This window comes from Rissa tridactyla, chromosome 13 (assembly GCF_028500815.1).
Source record: "Rissa tridactyla isolate bRisTri1 chromosome 13, bRisTri1.patW.cur.20221130, whole genome shotgun sequence".
NCBI classification, from domain to species: domain Eukaryota; kingdom Metazoa; phylum Chordata; class Aves; order Charadriiformes; family Laridae; genus Rissa; species Rissa tridactyla.
The window spans coordinates 10,688,340-10,714,547 of NC_071478.1; the positions used below are offsets into that span (position 1 = coordinate 10,688,340).

Below are 26,208 nucleotides of genomic sequence, written 5' to 3' on the forward strand. Positions count from 1 at the left end.
ATGGCTTCAGGAAGTTGCCAGGAAACCATTCCTCCAGAATTTTGCTTCAGCGTCGCTTTTGTGTATGTATACCACTCACAGTTGTGAAGATAAAAATGTAAATAAAGTATAAACTTGATTCAGTAATAGATGCAGTTTCTGAAAGATGGGCAGAAATAATATTTCTGAATGTGTGAGGTATCTTCTTATTTTCTTGTGGCTATTCTTAGCAGTAACTTCTCTTTTAAATGTAGTTTTGACAATCTTTTTGTTTTAAAATGCTCTAAACTCTGACTTAGGTTGGTTAGTCATTAAAAAAACATTCCTGTCCTCTGTCCTTCTTTGCATCCTTGTTGCACCCATCCCTTCCATCGTGCCTGCAAGTGTTTTTTGTGACCACATGGTAAACTAAATCAGAAATCCTATTCAGGCTAAAATGGCCTGAAAATCTCTGCGTGACAGATAAGATACTGGGAAGTGTTTCATTCAAATCTTAGAGAGCTGTTGGGTTTTGGCAACCTAAGGCTGAAAACTTTTTATTGTCACTCATATTCAGTTTCCTCATTTAGTTTCCTCTGAGCTGGTTCACCGTGCAAACATCTGTGCTGGCTTAAGGGAGGATGTGCCACAGAGGTGGGAACAAATGGTTAGGGGTGGAAATTTATCTTTTCTTCTTTGAATTACTCTGAAGTGAAATTTGACTGCACTTAAAAGGAAACCTTCTGCTTTCTTCAATAACAAAAGGGAAAACAATTAAAAAGTCCTATCTTCCTACCTATAACTTTTTCCCATGTGGCTTATTTAGTTTCAGGATGCACTTTAATGTTCACCACATACATGAATGATAATAGCTTTATTTTTGAATTCCTTTGCTTTCAGATGTTTGTAGTGATTCATTATATGGGGGGGCGGGGGGGGAGGTTTAATAGCAATATGTTAATGGGCAGGTATAAGTCAATAATTAAAGTTTTATTGAATCATTGTAATCAGTTTCCTGGCTGCAGAATATTTCTGTGTATAAATCTTAGAAACACTTAATTTTGGGAGGATCTGTTTCTCAGTTCTGGTTGGTTGGTTTGTTTTTTTCTTTCCCCCTGCATCATCTTTGAGCAGACTTTAAAAAAAACAAACGCTAAGTCTTTAGCTCTAAGAGGAGGAAAAAATAGAAAGAGGAAACTTGGTTTTTCCAGTTGCAAATACTTTGTGATCATGAATGTTTATTTTTTTCATAAAGATGTTTGAAAATATTTATGAAATCTTCCATATTATCCCAATGAATTCCAGTTACTCCAATGATACATGGTGTGGGAATGAACACAAAGATGGTGGCTATTTCAGTACCCCGCTCTTTTGAGAGCTATAATAATGCATTTAAAGTTGGATACATAGTTTTGTTGCAACAGCAGTTTCATAAAGGTAGTTTCCAACTGAGCGAAGTAGAAATGTGTGAGAAATCCAAAATATAAACCTGTGAAGTGTTTGAACTGGTTTTGAAGATGCATTTTCCTGACGGAAAAGAAAAATCCATTATTAGTAAGTGGGGATGAGATTGGTATTAAAATGGTTGTTAAGTTTCCTTTTAATTAGTAGGTTTGTTATATTGATACATGTGAGCTGTGCTACTGTACTTTTGATGAAGACATCCTATTTGAAAAAAATTTAAACTCAGTTTAAAATTGAGAAACTCTGCTTGGCCCAGGCTGGAAGTGTGATTGTGGATGCTTTCTTCCCAGTGCCCAACAGCATACCAAATAGCTGAATCATTCAGCACAGGCCTGCAGTTTCTGAGTCTTATTTGTAGTAGGTTGCCACTCAGTGTGACACAGATCACGTTGCTTACATTTGGTGTTTCGTGCTTCTAAACCAAACAAGGCTTAAAAACCCATGTGAAGTTTTGGAGATACGTTATGATCGCTTTTGAGGTCCTGCTTGAAGGCACTGTAGTAAAGCAAATTAAAGGTACTTATTCTGGTCTTTTTAAGTGAAGAATCAAAATTTCTTTATAAAATTCTTTCTGCCAGTTGCTGTCATTAGCAATTTCTGTATTCTTACAGTCTAAAGGCAATAGTGGTAGCATTGTATTTGGGTGGAGGTGTAAAGATAAATGGGGTGGCTTGCAGTGTAGCTCACAGAAACTTTCTTTTCCAGCAACCAGTATTGACATCAATGAAGTGCCAAATGAAGAGGGAAGTCTGGAGATAAACAGCAAGGTGGACACCTGCCAGAATGGGCCAGAGTCACTCTTCCCCCACTCTCCTGTATCTTTTGACCCCACCAGCAGTGCGCAGGGTCAAGAGTCGTCCCCAGGTGTGACTGGTTTCCATGACAGCCTAAGGAAGTCTCAGGGAACTAGTGCTGAGGGCATAGTTCTTAGAAAAGAAGCTTTGCAGTCTCTCAAACTAAGTCTTCCCATGCAAGAAACTGAATTGTGTAAGCATCTGTTTACGGTGGTGCCCCTGCTTTCTCTTGCTGCATAAAGCTTTTTACTCTGAGCCTGGCTCTAGAATCCTATAACATCATTTAAGCTTGGACTAAACTTCATTTTTGCAGTAAGCTTTTACTTTGATCTACAATTAATTTTCTTGCAGTAAGCCACCCTCTGCTGCAGCTAAAGCACGTGCCTTACCGTTTAAAAATTGTTCTTGCGCTGGAGAGGAATTTATGCTTTCTGGGGCTGAAGCTATTCTAATCTTCTTGATTATTAGGAGTAACAGGTGACTTCTTTGTGAAGCTTTGTTCTTGCGCATAATCTCTTGTATGTACATGGAGAAACCACAGCATTTGCAAACTGAACAATGGAAATATGCAGTCTTTATCAGTGCTTACACCAAGGATACATTAGAACAGGGTATTCTGAGGTGCATGCCAATGGGCTTTCCTTGCATTCCTTGCTTAAGCATGAAGCATGTTGCTGATGGTAGAAGGGGCTTTTTCCTTTTGCATCAGATTTGCCTGTGTTGGAGTTTCCTCTTTGACTGTAGAGACACCTTTCACTTACAGGCTCAGTAGAGTCTTCACTCCCATTGGAGAAAGAAGAACAAATCAGACTTCAAGCAAGAAGACGGCTAGAAGAACAGCTCAAGCAATACAGAGTGAAGAGACATCAAGAAAGAGTGAGTACCACACAGCAGATCTTCTACACTCAGTGTGTTGTTGATAAATTTGAAAACTTTATCCTTTTTGTGCTCCAAATTACTGTTTTCTCTACTTTGAACATTCAGTAGTTTTCTCAAATGTGAAGAAGCATTTTTTTTTTCTTCTGGACATGCAAAATTTGGTTTTCTGTTACAGTTTACCTTGTTCATGAAATTATGCATATATTTAAATATTAACGTAAAAGTTTAGAGCTTTACATATAAAGTTCTACAGCAAAATAAATCTTTGATGCTAGTTCAAATGTAACATTCTGGAATTTATTGTTGACTCTTTGCTTCTTTTAGTCTAACCAGTCTACATCCAAAAACCGGCCCTCCAGCACCCTAGATCCTGAGCTGATGTTAAATCCAGAAATCTTGCCAAGAGCTAGCACTGTAGCAATGACAAAAGAATACTCCTTTATGCGGACCAGTGTGCCCCGGGGGCCAAAACTGGGTAGCTTGGGACTTCCAGCATCCTCAAAAGAGAGAAGAAGTTCAAAATCTAAGCACAGTAAGATCCGGTCCTTGTCTGACTACAGAACTGAAGATTCAGGCTCTAGAAATGCTCCTGGGAATTTTGTGGCTACTGATCTATCTGGTGGGACTCTGAAGCAAAGCAGAAGTGGTCCAACATCGGTTGTTTCTGAGATTAGTCTGCCCTCTGACATGGATGATCGAATAGAGAATTCCTCCTTGGCAGGAGACAGCATTTCAGAGATTGATGGGAGTGAAGTGGGAATGAGGCTGGATGGAAATGAGAGCGACAGCTCTACCTACAGCAGCGTGTCAGGAAAAGGGCTGTATAACAGTTTACAGAATGCAGAAGGCAACCACGGTATTCCATATACAATAAATGGTCAGAAGATACATCCTGATGCAATGGGGCAGTTTCCTTCCATCAGTGAGGTGCTACAGGCTGCGGCAGTGGAGCATCAAGCCCAAGAGCAAGAAGTTAATGGAGAAGTACGGAGCAGGAGAGACAGTATTTCAAGCAGGTAAAAAAGGTCACCGTACAGTGAGGCCATTATTAGGCATTATACTTTCTTGGAATAGGTAGGCTATTACTCTTACCTGCTGCTAATTCAGTTTTAACTTGCATTCACTGTGATCAGATCTGTTGTTAACTTACAGATTCTAAAAGAAACTGCAAGGTCACTTCACTGGAGTACCTGTTTACTAAGTGCATCTTTAAAGAAAGATATTTTTGCCACTGATTGTGTTTTAAATGTTCTGCTAGCAGTTGCTTCTGTTGTATTTACTTGGGAAGCAGGTGTTTGTTCACTGAATCACTGATGTGGCATTGGTCTTTAAAGTCTGAAAGCGTAGCTGTAACTGACTCAGATCAGGAAAAGGACGATAATAAACATCACTATGGCACATACCTTTCAGACTTCAAATGGTTATGAAACGCCAAGAGTTTTGTCCTAGATACACTTATCCTCTTCAGCCCTTCAGAATGAGATTTACTTAGTCTCACAACCATATGTGTATATGGTGGGTATAACTGTGATTCAGCAAGTGAGTGGATGACTGCTGAAGTCCCTAACAATGCAGTTGTGGTTTTTATCGGTTGTTTTATATATGCATGTTTTATACAAGCTAATTGAAAATACCTTTTTTGTTTTATCTTCATTGGAATAAAGTGTAGTACCCTGAGATGTTAAGGTAAATCAGTTGTCAGCAATTATTCCAGCTTAGACTTAATTCTTACAGTAATGAGAGAGAGGAGAAGATCTTGCCCTTTTTCTCTAGACTTCTTGGCATCAGGGAATGCCATCTTGACATCAGGGAAGGAGCATAAGGAATCCTTTATAGCAAATACCTGGTTTTCCTTCTTTTGCAGAAGCTGTTGGTATTTCTCAGGCACATTAAAGCAGACAGTTGCGGACAACAGTTGTGGAGGTTTTGTGCTCCCATTATGTCTGTTTGTCTGCTTATAAAGGGATATTGCAGATACAGAATATAATTGTCAGCCATGGCGCTTCAGTAAAATAACAAGTATATGGGTGCCACACTAGATTCTAGTTGCTGCAAATACAGGAAACTAACATATAAAACCTTCACGTGAATATAATTTCTTTATCTCTTTGGATGGTAACAAAGGTTGTTTCACTGTGTTCTGGATCCATCATAAAGCCAGAAAAAATGTCCTAAATTCTAGGTCACATGTAGAGTCTTGAGTACCTCTTAATTTCAGCTTCACTTTTCTTCAACTAGCTGAGTGTTGTATTCTAACCCTTTAACTGTGTATGTGATGTCTCTGTCTCCAGTGTTTCTATGGAAAGCTCTATCGCAGGAACTCATGACGAAATGTTGCAGGTTCTGAAGGAGAAGATGAGACTTGAAGGGCAACTAGAAGCACTCTCACTAGAAGCTAATCAGGTAGAAAATGAATTTGAATTCCTGTATTTGGCAAATCATATTAATATGTTAATTTTCAAGAGGCTTCTACCCATTACTTGTGGGAATTGTGTTTTGTAAAAACATTGTTGAATAAGGTTATACATTAGGAAACTAACATATAAAACTTTACAAGGTACTTTACAAGGATGCCCAAGAGGATAAATATAAAGTTAGTAAAGTCTTGAAAGGGTTTTTTAAAAAAATGTGCTTTTTTTAAGAGGGAAGTCAAGTTAAGAGAGATGATATATCCAGAGTAATGCTAGTGATGTCTATATAGCTGTATTTTTCTCTTTGTATTGATGGATGGTATGACACTTACAATAGAAAGTGTTCTTCCTGAAGTGTGGAAACATGTCTTATTAAATATCCTAACATGGTTACTGACATATAATACTACACGTGTCTTGTCTGTACTCTCCTCTGTATTTTCTTTGACTATTTGAAATACCTGCTAGGTGAGATGTCACTTTAAAAAATAATTTTTTACAAGCAAGTGTAAAAAAGGCTTTGCCTTAGCAAAGGCATTTTGCTCGGCATCTTCTTTAGTCAGCCATTAATGTATTTTCTCTTAAAACTTCCGTATGATTTTTGGGACACAGGCTCTCAAAGAGAAGACTGAACTACAAGCCCAACTTGCAGCTTTGAACATGAAGCTTCAGGCGCAGGTGGAGCACAGCCAAAACAGCCAGCAGAAGCAGGAATCTCTGAGCTCAGAAGTGGCCACATTAAAGCAGTCTTGCTGGGATCTGGAACGAGCCATGGCTGACCTGCAAAATACTTTGGAAGCAAAGAATGCTAGTTTGGCTTCTTCAAATAATGATTTGCAGTTAGCAGAGGAGCAGTACCAAAGACTCCTGCTGAAGGTTGAAGATATGCAAAAAAATGTTCTCACCAGAGACAGCACAGGTGGGGTGATGTAAATGTCAATCTTTAAAATTTGTTATTCTGTAAGTCATTTTATTTCAACATAATTCTGAAGTCCTGGAGCAAGAAGGAATTTTAATTTGTGTTTTATTGATGTCATACTAATAAAATGGTTTGACTTTTAAGATCATTGGGTTTTATTTGTTGTCACAAAAGTGCTGCGATTTGCAATCTCCACTGACAGCCTGGAGAGGGAAGCATAAATATTTAGTCTAGTAACTGTTTGAGAGTGGACTAATGGTTTTTAGAAAATTGTACAAATATTGGTTTGTAATGATGACTCTACGTGTCAGGCTACCTGCTTCCTGATTTTTAATTAGTTCATATTTTCTGCCACTTAAGGAACTTTGAATGCTTTAAGAAGTGATTAATTTATTTTAATTTTGTCCTGCTTATGACCTGGTACTTTGGATTCTAGTGCTTCCCCTGGCTTTTGCAGGAAAAGCCAATCTTCATGTAATTGGACATAGATGTTTTTGTTCAAAAAGAAAGGAAGGAGAAAAAAAAGAAAAAACTATGAATATAGCAGTAATCCTTGAAAATGCGTGCATAAAAATAGAACAATGGAGTGCGCTAGTCCAAGTTCTTTATTTTTCTTTTTCTAGTTCATGATCTGCGACAGCAGTTGGCTTCCTTACAGAACCAGCTTCAGAAGGTGCAACTGGAACGGACCACACTGACCAATAAGCTAAAGGCATCTGAGACAGAAATCACATCGCTCCAAAATGTGCGGCAGTGGTACCAGCAGCAGCTTGTGCTAGCACAGGAGGCCCGCGTCAGGCTGCAGAGTGAGATGGCCAATATACAGGTATTATGCTTTACTTGCATATGGAAGGACTGAGAATATGTGCCTTTTTTATGTTAGTTTTATCCAGAGGATGTTGTTTATGGGCTTGGACAAGGGAGCCAGTCTCACTTGGGTAATCTTCAGGTGGAGAGCAGACAGGGATGGTGTTTTGTTTTTCATCATGAGGTGTTAATTCACATTAAGGCTGAGGCATAAATTTAACCAAAGCACTTGCTTTTTGTGGATGAAGATCAGTAGTGCCATGAAAGTCATAGTTGAGATAAGGCACAGGTAGATCCAATGTGATCCCCCCCCCCCCCCCCAAACTTTTAAATTTGTTGGCCAAATTATGACTGTTGGTATTAATTGGTGATTTTTTTTTTTTCCTTCCTTTAGGCTGGGCAAATGACCCAAGCAGGTATGTTGGAACATCTCAAACTAGAGAATGTGGCACTGTCTCAGCAGCTGACTGAAACCCAGCACAGATCCATTAAAGAAAAGGAACGTATTGCAGCACAGCTCCAAAATATTGAGGTACAGTTGTAGGTGGTCTTCATGAATTACGTTCTGACTAGTTTTTGTATTTAGATTTTGCAAACTCAGGGATATTCTTGCAAAGTAACACTGAATTGTTATGAATTGACTCAAATGCTGCGTCATAAAAACAAAGTATTTCAGAGCAAATAAATTTGCATGACATTATGAACAGTAAGAGGGAGCAAGGCCGTATGTTTCCTGTTCCAAGGTGATACTTGCATTTTCAGCTCTGGTGTTTGTTTTTAGTTTAATTTTAAAGATGGATGTAAATGTTCTGCTTTGCCCGTTCAGAAACGTTTTAAAGAGAAAACATAATTGGAAGTTGAACTAAGTTAGCAAAGTGCTTCTTAAATGTGTGAAATTGCTCAGTACTGAGGTTTGTCCTTCCTGCCCTCCAGTAAGAAAAGATGAGTAAGATCTGAAGTGCAGTACGCTCACTTTCAAAGTACTTAAAACCTTAAATCCCACTGAATTTCACTGATGTTCCTGCTTCTAAGTCTCAAAGGGCAGTAAAGCAGCAGGTTAGTAGCAGCACTCGCTCTCCGGTGTTACTAATAGCAGTCGTCTAAATGACAGGAATTGCTATTTCACAGAGTAGCTGCAGCATCCAAGGAATCTCTTGTTTCAGAATTTTCCAAACAGCTTAATTTTAATAAAGATTCATTTTATTTACATCTTGTTTCATCAGTTTAAAAAGGACATGGTGTTACTTAAGAGGAATTCAGATTATCACAAGTATATGACATTCGCTGTTATTCTAAGGTCTCTTATGTATATGAATGGGTGACTTCAGTAAAGACATACAGCTGTCTAAAGGCAGACATCAGAATTCTTTTTGCTCGTGTCTTTTCTCTAGAAACTTCCTTGATAATTTACCTTTTTCTTTTTTTTTTTCTTTTTCCCACCTTTTCCCTTCCACATAAATTCTAAAAGTTGATTCCTTGCTTTTTCTGTGCAGGCTGACATGTTAGATCAAGAAGCTGCCTTCATGCAAATCCAGGAGGCTAAAACCATGGTGGAAGAAGACTTGCAGAGAAAGCTAGAGGAGTTTGAGGATGAGAAAGAACAGCTTCAGAAAATGGCTGATTCTGCAGCAACATTGGAGCAAGAATTGGAACAGGTAGACTGTTGTTAGGCAAACTTCCAAGAGTTTCAAGGGAAATACTTATTTGGCTGAAAAGGCAATAGAAAATAGATACTGAGCTCTAAACTTTTTTTTTTTTTTTCAAAACCTGAAACATTACTGTGAAAAAGTCCATACCAAAGTCACTCTGTCCCATGTGAAAAGGCTCCCTCTTTTTCAGCCGTCTTAGTAACAGTACTTTTTTGAAATTTCAGAACTACCGTCTTATAGATGTCGGGTTTTCTTAGTGAATTCAGTTTGTGATTATTCTAAGTATAGACAGGAAGCATAGATCCACATTCAAAGTTGTTAGACAGTCAGAATACCATTATATACAACCTCAGTGTAATAAATCTGCACTTCTCTATGGAGTCCTGCTATAACCTTGTAACATTACGAAAGCAGCATGTCAAGGACTGGAATGAGATGAAGTATGTGATAGCTCAGTATTATATTCCATGTAATTACATGGCATTATCATTAATAATACTGAATACACCTTATATTTCTACTGTGTACACATTTTTCAAATAAAAATTTAGAATACTGTGAATCTTACTTCAGAATATTTTAGGTTTGTCATTCTGGTCATTGCTTAGCCTGTAAGATTACAGATGCTGCAGAATGCAATTAATAGAGCAAACAGAAGTGGCCTAGGAAAGTTAAAAAATATTTTCACCTTCTGCTCTTTTCTCCTATAAGCTGAAATATTAGTTAAAACATTTTATTTTTATTGGAGTGCATTTGCAAAGATAACATTTGTTTTGTATGACTTTTAATCTTAAAACACTTCTTAGGTCAAGTTGACTTTGCATCAGCGAGATCTGCAGCTTGAATCTTTACAGCAAGAGCACCTAGACTTAATGAAGCAATTCACTCTGACCCAAGAGACATTGCACACCAAAGAGCAGTCCCTGGATGACCTGCAAACACAGTATGATGAACTGAAGGCCAGATTAGAAGAGTTCCAAAGTGATGCTACTTCTAAAGATGACATGATCCAGTATTTGCAGAATGAGAAGATTGTCTTGGAAGTAGCTCTGCAGGCAGCAAAAGCAAGCAAAGAGCAACTTGACCAAGGAGCAATGCGCCTTGGAGAAGATACAGAAGTAGCATCAGAAATCTTGGAACAACTCAGGCAAGAAATGGCTGTCAAGACAAGCCAGGTAATGAATCCCTGAAAGTATCATATTTAAAATAGCTGTTGCAGGGAAGTATTGCCACAGGCACATGATAGAGTCAGTTACATGAGAGGAGATTGGTACACGTGAGTTTGTGTACATCTGTAGTTGCGAGATTCAGCTAGTGGGAATATTTTAATCAATTCTCTTATCTTTCCCTATTGGTAGACTATTAGACTATCTTTACATCCTGTTACGTCATTGATGAGCTTACAGTTTAATATCCCTCGGTATTTATGCATTTGCGTGGTATGGGATGGGAAGCTGAGGTTACTTGATCTTGTTCTATCTGTTTCCAAGAGCCACCATCTTTCTAAAATCTACCAGTTTTAAAAAGTAATAATTTTGAGGACACATCACATTTTTGGAAGTAATTTTTTAGTGTGCTCCTTTTTTGTGGCACTGTGGGCCAAACATCTTCCTTATGCAGTAATTTGGTCGTGTTTAATTGCGCCTTTTCTCTTGAAACAATATACCAGGGTTTGCTTTTGTGTATTGCCATATACCAACTGAGGCTTTTTTCTAGTCACTGAACTATTTTACAAGAACAAGCCTAATGCACATCCTTATTCTCTTTGTGGCTGTTTCAAATTATGGTGACTCTTCCTCTCACACCGTAGTTTGATAGTCATGTTTGCCTCTGTATCTTTCAGAGCATCCAAGCTCTGTAGCAAGAGCTTTCTTACTTAATCCTGGTAATGATGAGTTCCTGGTAATCTTTTGAAGGTAATAATGGACTTGATAGTATTGCCAACAGAAGTATTGAAGAACTATGGAAATATATTTAACATAAAGATTGTTTGTTTCCTTCAAAGAACCAGCTGGTTTCTTCATTTGATCATCATGTATGTGTGAATGGGTGCCATCCAGATAAAACATATACACTAATGATGCATACTAAAACCTTAATGGCAGAATAAGGGGACTTCATGCATTCCTGAGGGCTGACAAGACTCACTGGGTGGTGACCTGTGTGAATGTATTTCTGTATAGAATGTTGTGTTATCTAACAGTGCCATTGAGATGCCTACTCAGAAACGGGATCCTCATTACATTAGGCATTTGGTACCACCATAGCAGGAGATACTGTCACTGCTTGAAATAATGTAGAATAGGACATTTGTCATGTAAAGCAATGTGTTTGCTTTTCTTTCCTCTGGCAGGTAGAAAATCTGCAACAAGAAAATGCTAGCCTTAAAAAACAGGTTCAAAAATTGAAGGAACAGTACCTGCAGCAGAAGGTAAGGAAAAGCAAACTATTTCAAAGAAATAAAACCAAGGAATATACTTTTTTTCACAGTGAAGGCATGTACATCTTAGGGGTTTCTGAGGACACTTGAAACAATTTTCTGTGTGAAAGAACTTTGTGACATAATTATATAGTTTTTGTATTTCATACAGTTGAATTTTTATCTGCAACTAAAGTAAAAGCAGATCCACCAACCAATTCATGCTTTCACTGGACTTCAGGGAGTTTGCCAAATGATCCACCATATAAAATCTCTCTCGTTTGTTGATGCTAGGTTTGCTTTTGCAAAAGCACTTATGAAAATCTTCAAGTGTCCTCATTTTCCTGTTTTGAAAAATCATAGTTGCTTCAGTAATTAGGGTGAAAATAAGTACTTTATTGCAGATTTTATTCTGAATTTACACAGTTTTGAGACAGTAATTTGAAATTGATATGTCATCAGTGTCCTATGTTACTGCTTAATTGCTGACTAAGCTAATGTGAAAGGTTGTTTTAACTTGTTAGGTTTCAGTTTGGGAAGGCTCTTCAAACTGTCAGTCACAGTTAAGCCCTCTTCTCATGGCAAAAGTTATTAATTATGCACATGGGATGGTTAATTTTTTACAATTAGTGTAGTTTAAAAAAAGGGCATGTAATTAGTGCAGTTCCATAAAGAATGTGAAGAAGAGTATCTTGTACTGCTGTAAACACTCTTACTCAGAGGTTTTTTATGAACTGATGATACATAGTGGTATTTGATATCTGAGCTGACATAAAAATCTTTGAACCAGAGTAAATATGTTACAAAAGATGATGCTGGTGTGTGTTCTTTGACACCCTCCCCCCAAACTAAAAGAATATCAGTAAGTACTTTGTAGTAAATTACTCTTAAATTTGTCAAGCTGTAACAAGAGGTGACGTTGTCCTCCTGAAACCCTTGTGTCCAAGGTGATGGTGGAAGCTTATCGAAGAGATGCAAGTTCCAAGGACCAGCTGATTAGCGAACTGAAAGCTACAAAGAAGCGGCTGGACTCAGAAGTGAAAGAGTTAAAACGAGAGCTACTGAAAATTCAAGTTGAAAAACAGTCACTTGAATCTGAACACTCAAAACTACAGAAGGAAGTATCTCAGGTTCGCCAGCAGATGGTGGATATAGAAAATCATCTTCAGTCAGTGCAGAAAGAACGAGACGATATGGAAACACGTCTACAGGTATGGAAGGTATTAAGCTTTGGACTTTGAGAGTGTTATATCCAGGATACATTGCTATTTCTTTTTACTTTGGAAATAAACAGAATGACCACCTGCAAGTTAAGGTTCTTGGTTACGTGTTTAATATTGTCTACACCTTTGAGCGTATACCTACCAAAATTCTGTAAATACATGACTGCTTATTAACATTTCATGTAAGTAAGTGGGGAGAACCACGCTACAGGAGTGGTGGAGGTGTGATGTGGAAGCAGTTTCTTTGGTCCCAAAGTGAACTCTGAGAGCAAAGACCAAAATAGAACTCTCTTCATACGTGTTATGGTGGTGGCCACAGAGGGAAGAATTAAAGAAGAAGAAAAAGGGAAAGAGAGGGGAGATGGAGACCCTTGGAACACTTTATATTTATAGATGGAAGTAATTTTGAAAATTCATGCTTATTCTTTTATAATCAAATATACAGCAAACATGCTTTTGTTCTTACTCTCATGTGTGTTTTTCTTTCCTTCCTGTTAAGTCTTTGCAGTTCGATAAGGAACAAATGGCATCTCTTGCTGAGGCAAATCAGGCATTAAAACAACAAGTAGAACAAATGCAAGAAGAAGCAAAAAAGTAAGTCCGTTCTTTTAGCACAGACAAAAGAACTAGAGCATTTGTTTTTCATATTCACCTTTTTAGCAATCGCTGTTTTCCTGTTCCCTGGTCTTTCCTTTGGGAAATTTTAAATAGTCAGAGCCATAGGTTAACATCCATGGCAGAGTGTTCGTTGCATGCTACACAGGAGTTGCACTGATTCACTTATGCATTTAACCAACAGTATATGCCATACCACATGCATATTCAAGCTAATCTTAATTACCATTCACTGGATTTTAGCCCTGACTGGCTTGAATGTTGGCATTAATGAGAACCACTTTTTTTCTCTTCCACTGGTGATCACAGGGTTTTTATGATACCTGACATAGCCACCAAGGATCTCAGATTAGATTAGATTGTTACTCTAAATTTTGTGTTATTTTTAGAGAGAGTAGTATGTATCCCTTCATATTGGAGTTTTAATAATTCTGACAAAGACCTCTTAATTATCATAAGTATTATCTTAGAATGTACCTCACCAACCTGATGGCCTTCTCTGATGAGATGGGTGATTCTGGGACAAGGGGAGAAAAGTGGATGTTGTTTTTTGTTGGAACATGTTAAAAATTAATCTTTTAGTACTGTTTCCAGGCAGTTCTTGTTTTTACCTGATGTTTTGTTTTTCCTTTCGCTCCAGGGCCATCACTGAGCAGAAACAGAAAATGAAGCGTCTAGGGTCAGATCTGACGAGTGCTCAGAAAGAGATGAAAGCAAAACATAAAGCCTATGAGAATGCAGTTGGCATTCTTAGTCGTCGGCTACAGGAATCTCTTGCTGCAAAGGAATCTGCTGAAGGAGAGCTGAGCAAACTAAAAGCACAAATCACTGATAGTGGAAACAACCAGATTGCTCAAGTATGCAGATGCCTTTTAACATTTTTGGTACAAAGATACAGCTATCTTGTTATTAAATTTAGGTCTTGAAATATTATTTTACATTGAAGTGATGAAAATATTAGGAATATAAAGCTAGATAAGAACATAGTATCAGTGTTCTGAGCACTGAGAATTTCCTTAACTACATTTGAAAGAGGTGATATGGCAGGCGTTAGTTTGGTTGTTTTTTTGTTTTTTTTTTTAAATTTTACTTGTCTTTCAAATTACCAATTGTAATCCAACCTCAAGAGGATGATGAGCCTTAGTGCTAAATTTACTGATGAATTTTTATTGTTGGTTTGGGGTTTTTTTGTTTTTGTTTTTTGAAAGGCTCGGCATCTGAAGATTTTTCCAATATTCTAACTCTCACTGCTTTTTTTCCTCATTGAGAGCTAAAAGTTCTTCAGTGTAGCCATAACTTACTCATATATGTTATGCCTGTGATAAGAAAATTCATTTATTGGGGGAAGCTCCAATTTCTTAGACCAATGGAGCAAGATGTCAAATACACTAACAGCAGTAGCTGGATGCAAGAGTGAAAAGCTCTGAGCAAGACCTTTACATTAAGCACTAGCATCTCATTTAGTATTTGCTAGAGAAGTAGACTTCTTAACAAAACCAAAGTTACTTCTGTAGATGGGTGATATATTAATCATGCTTGTGATTCCTTTGTCTTTAGGAAAGGATTCAAGCTCTGGAGACAGAATTGCAAGCTGTTAGCAGCAGTAAGTTAATGCTGGAAAAAGAGTTGCAGGAGGTGATTTCACTTACCAGCCAGGAGCTTGAAGAATACAGAGAGAAAGTGCTGGAACTTGAGGATGAGGTGATTGTTTGAATTTGCACAGTAGGTGGGAAGGTGACAGTAAAAAGTACCTGAGAAGCAGGGGAGAAATTTTAGTACCATAATTTTATTCCAACAGTGCAGGAAATCAGAATCTAACAGTGTTTCTTAGGAAACACTGTGTCAGTGAGACTTGCTAATTTTGCTGCCCCGTGCTGGTTCTTCATGGTTTCATGAATCATTGTTGTACAGGGGAAGAGATGATGAGAGAGAAAAGTAGTTCCTGTATTAGATACCAGCTGTGTCTGGTCATGAGACGGTGAGGATGTATGAATCACTATCTTTTAAAACTATCTGGAGATGTGGACGCTGAGTGATTCTGAGGGCAGGGTGGTGGTGTTCAGTTGTAGAGTTGCATAAAAAATAATACGTATCTACTACTCTTGATCTGCACATGAACGGTACTCCTGGATTCTGCTTTCTAGCAAGCATTTTAGTCTTCCAAAAGGAAAAAATACCTAACTGAGCTTATTTTGAAGTGTTCATTTTAAAAAGAAAAAGGGAAAAAAAAAAAAAGAAATCCCACTCTGGGAAAGCAAGACGTTTAATGAGTTTAGCTCACAACTTTTGTGTGGTAGTAATCTGGAATTGTTTGGCTTTGTGTGCTTGACTTGTTTTTTTCTTTGGCTATAGCTTCAGGAATCTAGAGGCTTCAGGAAGAAGATAAAACGTTTAGAAGAAATTAATAAGAAGTTGGCCCTTGAACTGGAGCATGAACGAGGAAAACTTACAGGTCTTAGTCAGTCCAACGCTGCTTTACGGGAGCACAACAACATCCTAGAAACAGCATTGGCAAAAAGAGAGGCAGACTTGGTACAACTGAATCTACAGGTATTTGACCTTTTGATATGATGCCTTAAGAAAGGCAATAGCTCATATTTCTGATAACAGGATGAAGACATCTTCACTTGTGTGATAGAAAGTTGGTGCATTTTCTCTGGGTCTGAGTCTCCTGTGTGTTGTGTAACAGCAGTAATACAGGGGGCTAAACAAGAGATCAGAAATGAGACTTTGCACTCAACAGAGCTGTTTCTTTCGGGGAAAAAAACCAGATCACACTAAAATATTTGCAATAGTGAAAGTGTGGCTTTCTTAAGTTGTTTGGAACGTACCAACTGTGTTACATATGGATTAATTGAGATGAATGATTTTTATGCCAATAGTAATACATTTGTGGGGTGTAAGCAAATGGGAATATAGGCAATGAGCTACCATTTAACCATAGCTACTTTTAAGGTTGAAGGGTAACATGGGGAAGGAGTTATCAGTGAACAGCGGAGAGAAGTTTTGCAGTCCCTGCATAGGCTTGTGTTTATATTTCCTCCACTGGCATTTCTGGTCTTCCAGTGAGCCCACAAAAAACGTGTTTGTTTTTGTGATTTGATACAGGTTCAGGCAGTCCTAAAGCGGAAAGAGGAAGAGGATCAGCAAATGCAACAACTTATTCAAGCTTTACGGGATTCCTTAGAGAAAGAAAAGTCAAAAGTTAGAGAGCTTAAGAAGCAGGTAAAGGCTCATCTTTCATTTTATTTACTTAAAAGGTGATTTAAATATAAAGTATTGGAAAAGTAGCTTGAAACAAAATCTCTGCTTTATAATAGACTGCTTCCTGCAGGATCTCTGTCATGATGGCCAGTGGCTGAAAGATGAGTTGATGTCTTTTCTGTTGTGCCCTGTGTTTAGCATACTCATTGACTACCAGGAAAGTTCTATTCTGACTTGTAACGCATGAGACATATCCTGAAGTGATGATACTTCATCCAAAAAATTCACAATGAAAAAGCAGTCTAGCAAACATGCTTCTTCCACTATATATAGTTATTAACTGCTTTTAGCATTAATAAGGATAACACCACCAATAATAAGTTTTGTAGACAAAAAGAGAAGTGTTAACAGCTGTCCAGCTTCCTTCTTGATTTGTTTTGTACCCCTTCAGTCTAGCTTCCTTTATGATGCACCTACAGTGATAAAACAAAAAAAAAGCTTCTTTTTTTTTCTTTTAGGAAGCAGCAGCCAAAGCAGACGCAGCACACAACCGCCGTCACTACAGAGCTGCTGTGCTTGAGCTCAGTGAAATCAAGAAAGAGCTACATGCCAAAGAACTTCTTGTCCAAGCCCTTCAGGCTGAAGTAGACAAACTGCAGTAAGTAAATGTCTGAGTTCTTAAACAAAAGTAAATAAAACAAATTCTCTGTCAGAGACATACATTAATGAATTCTTGGTTTTGCCACTCTGGAGTGGATTATGCTGAAATGTACCCCAGCTGAGTATGACCGCAAGATGGAAATTTGGACTCTAGGCGAATACTTGCATTTTTTTTATGTGTTCATAATTCAGTTAGACCTGAAGTGCATGCTGTATTTTTACAGTTTCAGCACAGATTTCTACTCCTTAATGTTACTAGTAAGGATTAACACTCATATATATCCTGTTATTCTTCCCTCTTTCACATCTCTGAGAAACTACATACAGGATAAATTCCATTGTTGAATATATTCCACAATACATTCAAATTCAATTTGGTTTTTTGTATAGAAGGTATTTTCTTGCATTATAAGAAATTATCAGACCTACACGAGAATGGATCTAATGTTAATTTTATTCCTCTTAAAACAAACGCAGAATTGCTGACAGATTTTGTTTGTTTTACTGTGTAATCTGTTGTTTGTAACTGGACTATACCAGTGCTCAAAGATATATATATATTTTTTTTTTTTAATATTTAATAACATGTATCGGTCTCATATAAAATCTTTTTTGTTATATAACTCTTGTTGTGAATGTGTGGGCAAAGCCTTCAGTCAAAGCTATAACTAAGCAGGTTCCATGGACTGTCATGTCATTTATGGTTACGTAGCTAACCCAATGAAGTACTTGTTTCAGAGGACAGATTGAATAACTGCTGTGTCTGTTAATCCTGCTGTGCAGGGTGGAGGATGAAAAACATTCCCAGGAGGTATCACAGTTCCAGCAAGAGCTGGCAGAAGCCAGGTCTCAGCTCCAACTTCTGCAGAAAAAGCTGGATGACAAGCTTAGTGAACAGCCTGTAGTAAGCCAAGAGGTAAAAACTGCACTTTTACTGTGTTTATCCTTAGTTATGATACATTGTATGCCTTCATTTGTCTTTAATTCAGCATTTTTTAATGAAGTTTTGCTAGGTTTTCTTAGAACCAGGAAGGGCTCATGAGACATAGGTAATAATATATCTCAGATTTTGTGGTTGATTGCACATACAGAGAACTCCAAATCAAATACTTTTTTTTGACTTTTTTTTTTTTTCTGGTAGGTGGAAGACCTCAAGTGGGAAGTAGAACAAAAAGAAAGAGAAATTGAAACGCTTAAGCAGCAGCTGGATATGAGCGAACAGCGCAGCCACAAGGAGTTAGAAGGGATACAAGTTGTCTTGCAGGTATTTAATCTAGCTGGTGGAGATTCTGATGGATAACTGTTATTGCTGTAGAGGGATAATTAAAACAATATTTTTATTGTTTAAAAGCATACTTACACTTTTCTGATATTTTTGCTCCAAATTTTAATTCATAAAAGCTTATTCACTATGTGTTTTGCAGTGTCTTTACTTCTCTGTTTCACTTTGACTGTGCTGTTAGCTTTGTATTTCCTTGACCTTACACCATTAAAATAGGCTACTGACATTTTTTTTTAATCTAATTTCTGATTTTCTGTCAGGGCAAATTGGTTTCAAATAGCAGTGTTATGTGTTTCTTTTTCGAGTTTCCCCTGGAAACTGAAAAAAAAGACAAAAACATTAGTTGATGGTAATTTTTATACCGTTTCCCCGTATCACGTTGATTCTCTTCTTTTCCCATTTAGAATATAAAGACTGAGCTGGAAGTGGCGAGGGAAGACCTGTCGGTGACTCAGAAGGATAAGTTTATGCTCCAGGCTAAAGTGACTGAACTGAAGAACAGCATGAAGTCACTGCTGCAGCAGAACCAGCAGCTGAAATTGGACCTGAAGCATGGCAAGATGAAGAAGGTATTTAAATAGGAAGAATGCATATTGTAGGGTACTGAAAAATACTCTGCTAAAGTACCAGAACATACTCTGCTGCAGGAAACCTGGTGAAAACTCCAAACTGAAATGCCTGCCTGTGATAGACACCTACTGATGTTCTGATACTTAAATGATAAATACAGGACAATATGCAGGCAAATGTAACTGTACTGATCTTGACTTCACACCTTTTACTTCAGAAATCTGTGTGTTTAGCATATTATCCTACATTTACATTTTGACTTATAACAATAAAGCAAAAAAGGTAGCACTTAAATAATGAATCATGGGCAAGTATGGAGTTGATGCCTTCTTATAGTTAATACCTTCCTAATGTTCATGTGTCTTTCCTCTCCATACTGTCTAGTCTTTAATTTTTCCACAATTTCAAACGGTGGTTTCTTTGAGTTTTCTGATTTGCTACTGCCACACAGAAAATGCAGTAATAGTAGATCTCTTGCTCTTTCTCTCCCTGAAGTGATATTCTCACTTAGTGAGACAGAATTTTGTGTGGAAGCCTGCATTTCATTCTTTTAGACATTGGTCCTGATACCTTACGCTTCAGGTTCCAGAATTTCCGAAAGGATTTCTTTGATTGCACTTATTTTATTTTTTTTTTCTGAATTGTTCTTTTAACTATACTGAAAGAACGTTATTAGAATTTGTGGTGAAGGTCCAAGTCATTTGCTTTAAATCCTTCCTGTTTTATTTCTTTAGTAGGATGAGTTCTTGATTATGTCCTTCTAGATGCTGTTTATTTATGAGCGTGGCTAGCAGATGACATTAGGTTAGGAACGTTTGCTTGTGACCCATGAGACCTAACATGAACGTGCCTCTGTTTCCTGCTCTATAATGCAGATATGTACCAGTGTGTGATGTGAGACTCTTTCTATGTGGTAAAAATGACATTGAGGAAATAACTTAATTGTATTTCTGGCTCTTTTTTTTTTTTTTTTTTTTTTTCCTTTAACCAGAGGAAGGAACTGAAAGGAGAAAATAACTCTTCAAATCCTGTGACTCCAGTCAAGATTCCTGATTGTCCAGTGCCTGCTGCCTTGCTGGAAGAACTGTTGAAACCATCGACAGCTGTGAGCAAGGAGCCTTTAAAAAATCTGAACAGCTGTCTCCGGCAATTAAAGTATGACCTGTTATTTTAAACCATATTAAATAATCTTAAAAATGTTTCCAAGAAAGCAGCTGCCAGCCTAAGGAAAAAAAGATTTCCAAAATGAATTTTTTTCCTCTTACTGGGACTATATTTAGGACAGCAGGATGATTCTGTCATTGTAAATGCTTGCTTAATATGGTAGTGAAATAAGGAAAGAAGCCTTTACCATAAACTAGACAAAATGTCCATCCTAAATCATACACAGGATTTAGCTATTTCTGGTTGTTCTTGCTGGTGGAAAAGCTGGTGTTTCTCTCCCTTCACAGCATCAGAAAGGCTGCTTGTGATAGGAGCCCAGTCCATGTGTTAATAAGAACCCTTTACAGAGGAAGTTCATTCTGCCAAAAATATGTGCCAGCCTTACATGGTTGCACCTGAGATTCTGAGCAGGAAAGCTACAACTTCAGGGAGACAGGGAGTTCAGGTTATTAGGAGAACTGAGCTGCTATTATCACCTCAGTCGATGTTTGAGGGGAGTGAGCCTGTGATAACGTCCTGTGATCCGGTACTAGCAGACTAATCGCTTTGCTAAGTTGGTGTCTGACTAAAATCGTAATGTGTTTATCTACTTATTTTTCTGCGCTGCTTTCCTTACCTCTACTTCCCATGTTGTCTTTTGTACCTGCAAGAGTACCATGTTCGTCAGGTTGCAGTCACTTAAGTGCCTTTACTGAGGAAATAGTGCAGCATCATCCCTGGCAACGAGTATGTGCAGCAAAAGGAGCTGCTCCATTGTTGGCCCTTATTTTTTGAATTAAGCGTCTTATATTTGTTTTGCTCTTAAATTTAAGACAGATACTTCCTAAACTTCCTGTAGGCGTCCTTCTTTTGTATACAACTATAGCTTAGATAGTCTTGGAGAAGGTATCAATAATCAGAAAAGTAATTTTCTGATCTTGCATTTAGCAGATAGCTTTCTGCATGTTAATTTTGGCTTTTTTGTTCTCAATATTTTCAAAAGGCAAGAAATGGACAGCCTTCAGCGTCAGATGGAGGAACACACCATTACAGTACATGAATCAATGTCTTCGTGGACTCAGATTGAGGGGCAGCTAATGGACCTTACCTCTGCCAGTCCTGCAACTCCATCAGACCAGCGGGAGATTCCTACTGCAGATGAAAAGGAACAGAATTGTAGTGTTAGTGACAAGGAAGCTTTGACACTATAACCTCCTTATCAGTTGTCTTTCTTCCTATTGCTTTAAGTATGTAAACAAATCTTTATCAAAATTATTTATTTATTTCATTTTTAAAAATGGTGTTCAGAGTTGTGCTTTTGCCTGTAGAAGCAAAGGGCACGGACTTGAGAAACTGGTGTAATATTAAATGCAGAATGTGCTATTTCAAGGGTTTGTTTGAAACCTTACCATAATAATTCTGTCATGTTGGGGACTGCCAAGTGGTAAATATGGCTTGTTTTGGGGTTTAGTAAGAGATTCAGATGAAGGTTTAAAATGGAGTCAAGAAGAGCATCTGTTTCCAAGTCTGTATTTGTTCAATCTGGGTGAGTTTGTGAAGGAATGTCTGTTAATTATGTAACATCAGGGTTTTGGTGTGTTGTTGGGGTTTTTTTTATCTGGGGGGAAGAAGGGGTGTGTGTTGTTTTCCCCCATCTTGGGTTGTATCTAAATCACAGGGCAAAATAAGTTCTGTTCACGTTCAGCCATTAGCAGTGGTTGAGAACTGGATGTTCCGAGCATCCTCTCTCCTCCCTCCTATAATCTCATACTCTTGAAATTCAGATTACAGACGCCTGTATTTAAAGGAAAAAAATTTCATTTGAAGCCATTTCTAGTTACAAAGATGACTTCTGACCTATAGCAAAAGAAACAAGACTGTAAAGACAAGCACTGCAGACCAGCATGTGTCTGTGGCAGATTTGCCTGGGATGTTTTCTGAAGTGTTGCAGTTTTTCTCTTGCAGTTGCAGGCCAGTAGGGAGCTTTGCTTCACTGCACAAACACTTCTTGGCACCTTTTTAGTTCAACTTTTGAAGTAGACACCCTTGAAAAAGGTATGCGTGTAATATATATATATATAAAAAAGAAAAAAATCATAATTTTCTGACTTTGAATATCTGTTTTAATATGCTTATATACTGTAAGTTAAGGCTGACACGAGGGTTTTTTGTTACTGTCATTGTTTTAATGTTACGTTTAAGTTTGCTGGTTTTTGACATACTGTACAAATGGCTTAGGGAAATTAGCCCCCAAAGCCAGAGCTTTTAGAAATGTAATTATTTTTACTTTAAGAGACAAGATTATAATGCCTATAAAATTATTATTTTTATTAGCTTTATCTTCTCCCATACACTTCCCCTACTTTTTGCACCCTCTATCGCAAGGTGTCCACCGTGATGGGAGATGTTGGTACTGTGGCAGCCCCTCTGCAGAGCACCTTGACTAGATTATTATTAAAGCAGCCCATGTCAGATTCCTTCCCCTTTGGTCCCGTTGCTCCTTGTGGCTCGTAGTGCAGTGATGAGCCTGCCCTTTCCTCATTCAGAAATTCAGTGTGGAGGTGCTGCTTTGCCTAATGTGCAAAGGGCTAAAGCAGAAATAAAAATATTAGATAGATTACTTTCAAGATTTAGTCACAACTCATGTACTAATGTGTTTTTGTCTTTAAAACGTAAAGAGAACAGGTCAATTATATCTGCTTTAGGTTGGCATTTAAAAAGCAAAAAAATAATAAGTACAAGTAGATTAAGTGGCTGGGGGGAAAAAAAAGGTCTAGTTCATGTGTTTTTCCAAAGAGACTGTTGCTGCTTTTGGATGGGTTTGGTTGGTTGGAGGAGAAAATAATTGCAGTTTGCTTAGCAGTAAGACAAAAAACAAGCAAACAAACACCACAAACTCACCCATATTTATCCGAAGTCTGCTTTCTTATAACTACCAATTCAAGCTCTAGTCCAGTTAAACACTTGGCACCTAAAGTATCTGTACTAACTGATTTCGTGCCCCCCCCCAGTTACTGGATTTTAACTTATATTTTATTGGGATCAAAGTCGAGGTTTTGAAAGTGGTGAAGGAAGAAATGCATTAGCGTGGCATTAGGTGCCCATCATACAGAATTACCAAACAAGTCAAAAGTCAGAAGCTTTACAGACTAGCTTAGACATGTTAATGTCTGCATACTGCTGTAGTCTGCTATGCCAAGTATATGGTACTGATTATCTCGCTGCTGTCATGTTCTTGAAGTTGCCTGTATATTAAGTTCGAAGAAGAAATAAATACACAGTATTGTTAAAGAACAAAATTAAAACTACGTAATGAATAATATATTCAGTATAAAAAAGTTATCACACGTTCAGGATTTTAAATAAAAAAAACCCACACACTTTTGCAGCATTAATGTTGCTATTCATTCTGGTAAATACATTGCCTACAGTTAAGAATCCATTATGTTTTAATCTCTTAAATTTGGCAGCAGTTGTATGATTAAAGGTTTTACCTGGCATCTAAGAAGCCAGACTTGTTAGAAACCTTCATAGTTCTTCAGAATGTCTGCTCTCCTTTTTGTATCAATAATATACTGCGTTCTGTTTTTCAGTGCAGTGCTGCATTTTCTCACTAGCTCCTTCTAAAGACATCTGAGCTTCTACAGTCGAGTAGCCTTAGATGCATGTGTTTCCTTTTAAAGATCGGGGAGCTGTTGTGAAGTGCTCAGATTAGATTTCTGCATTGACCCACCTGTCTCTCCCTGAAAGCACCTGGACACTAGGTATTTTGTTTTATATTCACCATGTGGGGTTTTTTTCTATAAGCAGAAGCACCATGCCATTTCCTTAAATGAAGGACAGACGATGAGACTCCAGGGTCTAAACCTGGTGAGGTACTAAGTCAATTAAGTTGCGTAAGTCACCAGGAAGCCTTCTAGAAGGAGCACGCAGCATGCGATAAAAGCAAGGTCTTGTCTTTGAAGCTCATCAGCTATGTTTCTTAATTATCTAGAGAAATAGTTGCTGTTTTATTAAAAAGCCTCACCCTGAGGCTGAGCATGCTCCCTCTACAAAGCTTCAGGTCTCTGCTGTCTAGGCAATAAAACAAACTAGTTGTAGGAATGAAAACTGCCTCCCCTCTGCCTGTCACAGCACTGCCAAATACATCATAGGAAAATCAGTGCCTCAGTAACACTGGTGTGCTTACAGAAACTGAAGAGTAACTTCTAAAAAGATTTTTTTTTCCTTTTTTTTTTTTTTTTTCCCTTTTTCAAGCACTGCAATAGAATGTATTTTTTGTGTCTGTTTCCTCGGTGGTTGCTACTTACTAAACCAAGGCTTGTTGATGAAGGAGAAATGTCACTGTAATGTGAGAATGTTTCCCAAGTGATGGAAGCTGGTAAATGTGGCAGCATTACTTTTTCAGATGCTGTTGGGTTTTTGAGGACTCTTGAAAAACTGTGCATTTAAAAAAAATAATCAAAAACCCAGCAAACCCTACAATGGAAGGAAAAATGTTAGTTACTGAGTCTCTGGTGTTGCTGAACATTGCATAATGCTCCATTCTATTGTCTTCCAGATTTCTTGGAAATATTTGTGCACTGTATTGGGATCAGCTGAGCCCCTTATCCACTCATGCGGTGGGAGGATCTGATCCCATACCGTTTATTCAGGCAATACCCTGGCTGAAATCTGTGAGGATTTCACAAATGTAAGGAGTAATACCTAGAATGAAGGTCCTAGTGCTCTTATTTTCATGGATTACTCATTCCCCATTAGGGGAGTGAACGGCAGAGGCCTGGGTGTTTTATTGCGAGTTATGACAGCACTGAAGGGGCGCTGGGGACAGGCAGTACTATCAATACAATTTTAACTTAAAGATGGCAAATTTCGCTACTGGTGATGCAAAAGCTTGTCATGTATGATTTAACTTTGCTGGGGAAGTGTGAATAGTTGCATGTAACTTGCTGTGACCAGAGTCTTTAAACATTTTCATGTGAAAGCAATTACAGTCCAAATTAATTACTAATGCTCATCAGCTGTCATCTGACTTGTCTCCTGCTAATGTGTAACACTTCAGTCTTGGGCAGTAGGGCGGCCTAACTTCCAATACAGATGCACAGATTTCTAGGGGAGGGAAAGGTGTTCTGGATATTGTAGAGGAAATACTGTTACGTTTTATACATGACATTCAATAATGTCTGCTTAGGCTGTATTTGTAAAGATAGAAGTTCATCGTTTCATGTTCTTGAGTGGATAACCCAGGGGATGGAGGAGTTACACTATGTACAATTAATGTTTATGATCATACAAAGCATGTTGATTATAAAAATAATGTGCATAGGAATTCCTTTAAAGGTTTTGTGCAATAAACTATTTTTGGTAAAGGGCTCCATCTTGTTTTTACTTTTAAGGAGAAATTGGTATTATCTTCTCTTTGGTTTTGGACAGTAATTTTTATGTTTAGGATTCTGAACCTGCTGTATAGCCACCTTTAAGGAGAAAAAAAACCACAACGCGTCTAATGTTGATTGTGCTTTTATTTCCATTACATTTCCTTTTTCTCAGTGGGGTGAGCATGTTAGGAAAGAAGCGTAATGAACCTTATCTCCCTTGGCCTGAATTTGCCAACACCCGAAGTTTGAGTGTACAAAATGGAACAAGGCGGAGATGTCCTATTGATTCTAAGTTAGCCGATTCCCATGATGGGGAGAGAAACGGCTGCACCGTGCCTGTAACATTAAACGGGGTCAGTTGAAAGGATGTCGTCAACCTCTTCGCGAAGGCCTGACATGTTGCCTCGTCATTTAAACCAGCGACCAAGGGGCTGGCGGATGGCACAGGTAGCTAGCTGTACGGGTAAGTGGATGATGTTACACCTCATGGGGGGATGAGTTCGGATCTGTGAAGCGTTTGTTTCCTTTTAACGCACCAGGGCCTTTTGTCTTCATGGTTTTCCACCTCTGCCGGCTCATCTGAGACTGCTGCAGCATTTGGTGTTTGAGGTTTAAAGTACAGCATCATCTTGACAGTACCTAGCATTTTTCTGCCCTGTAAATGGAAATTTTGAATTTCGATGAACACTGTATGCTGTAATATATGTAATATTCCTAATACAGGTGTATTTACAACTACATTTACCAATACTTTGGCGGGGGAAGGGAGGGAGGTGCTCCTACACGCCCGAGTCCTGCCTTCTTTAAGGCATCTCTCCGCGCAGTATCAGTGC

At 38.1% G+C, this 26,208-nt stretch overlaps 1 protein-coding gene across 5 annotated transcripts in view; it reads left to right on the forward strand.

The window, feature by feature from the left end:
• Positions 1-25,662, forward strand: part of GOLGA3 (golgin A3) — a 29,340-nt gene extending 3,678 nt beyond the window's left edge. For 2 of the 5 annotated variants that reach the window (XM_054219088.1, XM_054219089.1), the window contains 22 exons: positions 2,128-2,409; positions 2,980-3,092; positions 3,420-4,111; positions 5,387-5,498; positions 6,119-6,425; positions 7,049-7,251; positions 7,627-7,764; positions 8,726-8,887; positions 9,688-10,056; positions 11,235-11,312; positions 12,248-12,511; positions 13,023-13,117; positions 13,779-13,995; positions 14,696-14,839; positions 15,491-15,688; positions 16,247-16,363; positions 16,861-17,000; positions 17,786-17,918; positions 18,144-18,266; positions 18,689-18,853; positions 19,846-20,009; positions 21,001-25,481. In XM_054219088.1, coding sequence (XP_054075063.1) covers positions 2,128-2,409; positions 2,980-3,092; positions 3,420-4,111; positions 5,387-5,498; positions 6,119-6,425; positions 7,049-7,251; positions 7,627-7,764; positions 8,726-8,887; positions 9,688-10,056; positions 11,235-11,312; positions 12,248-12,511; positions 13,023-13,117; positions 13,779-13,995; positions 14,696-14,839; positions 15,491-15,688; positions 16,247-16,363; positions 16,861-17,000; positions 17,786-17,918; positions 18,144-18,266; positions 18,689-18,853; positions 19,846-20,009; positions 21,001-21,208 — 4,424 coding nt within the window. In that variant the 3' untranslated portion in view covers positions 21,209-25,481. Of the gene's footprint in view, positions 1-2,127; positions 2,410-2,979; positions 3,093-3,419; positions 4,112-5,386; positions 5,499-6,118; positions 6,426-7,048; positions 7,252-7,626; positions 7,765-8,725; positions 8,888-9,687; positions 10,057-11,234; positions 11,313-12,247; positions 12,512-13,022; positions 13,118-13,778; positions 13,996-14,695; positions 14,840-15,490; positions 15,689-16,246; positions 16,364-16,860; positions 17,001-17,785; positions 17,919-18,143; positions 18,267-18,688; positions 18,854-19,845; positions 20,010-21,000; positions 25,482-25,547 lie in introns of those variants that run through there. The other 3 variants (XR_008469082.1, XM_054219090.1, XM_054219091.1) reach the window with 3 other exon arrangements.
• Positions 25,663-26,208: the final 546 nt, after the last annotated feature.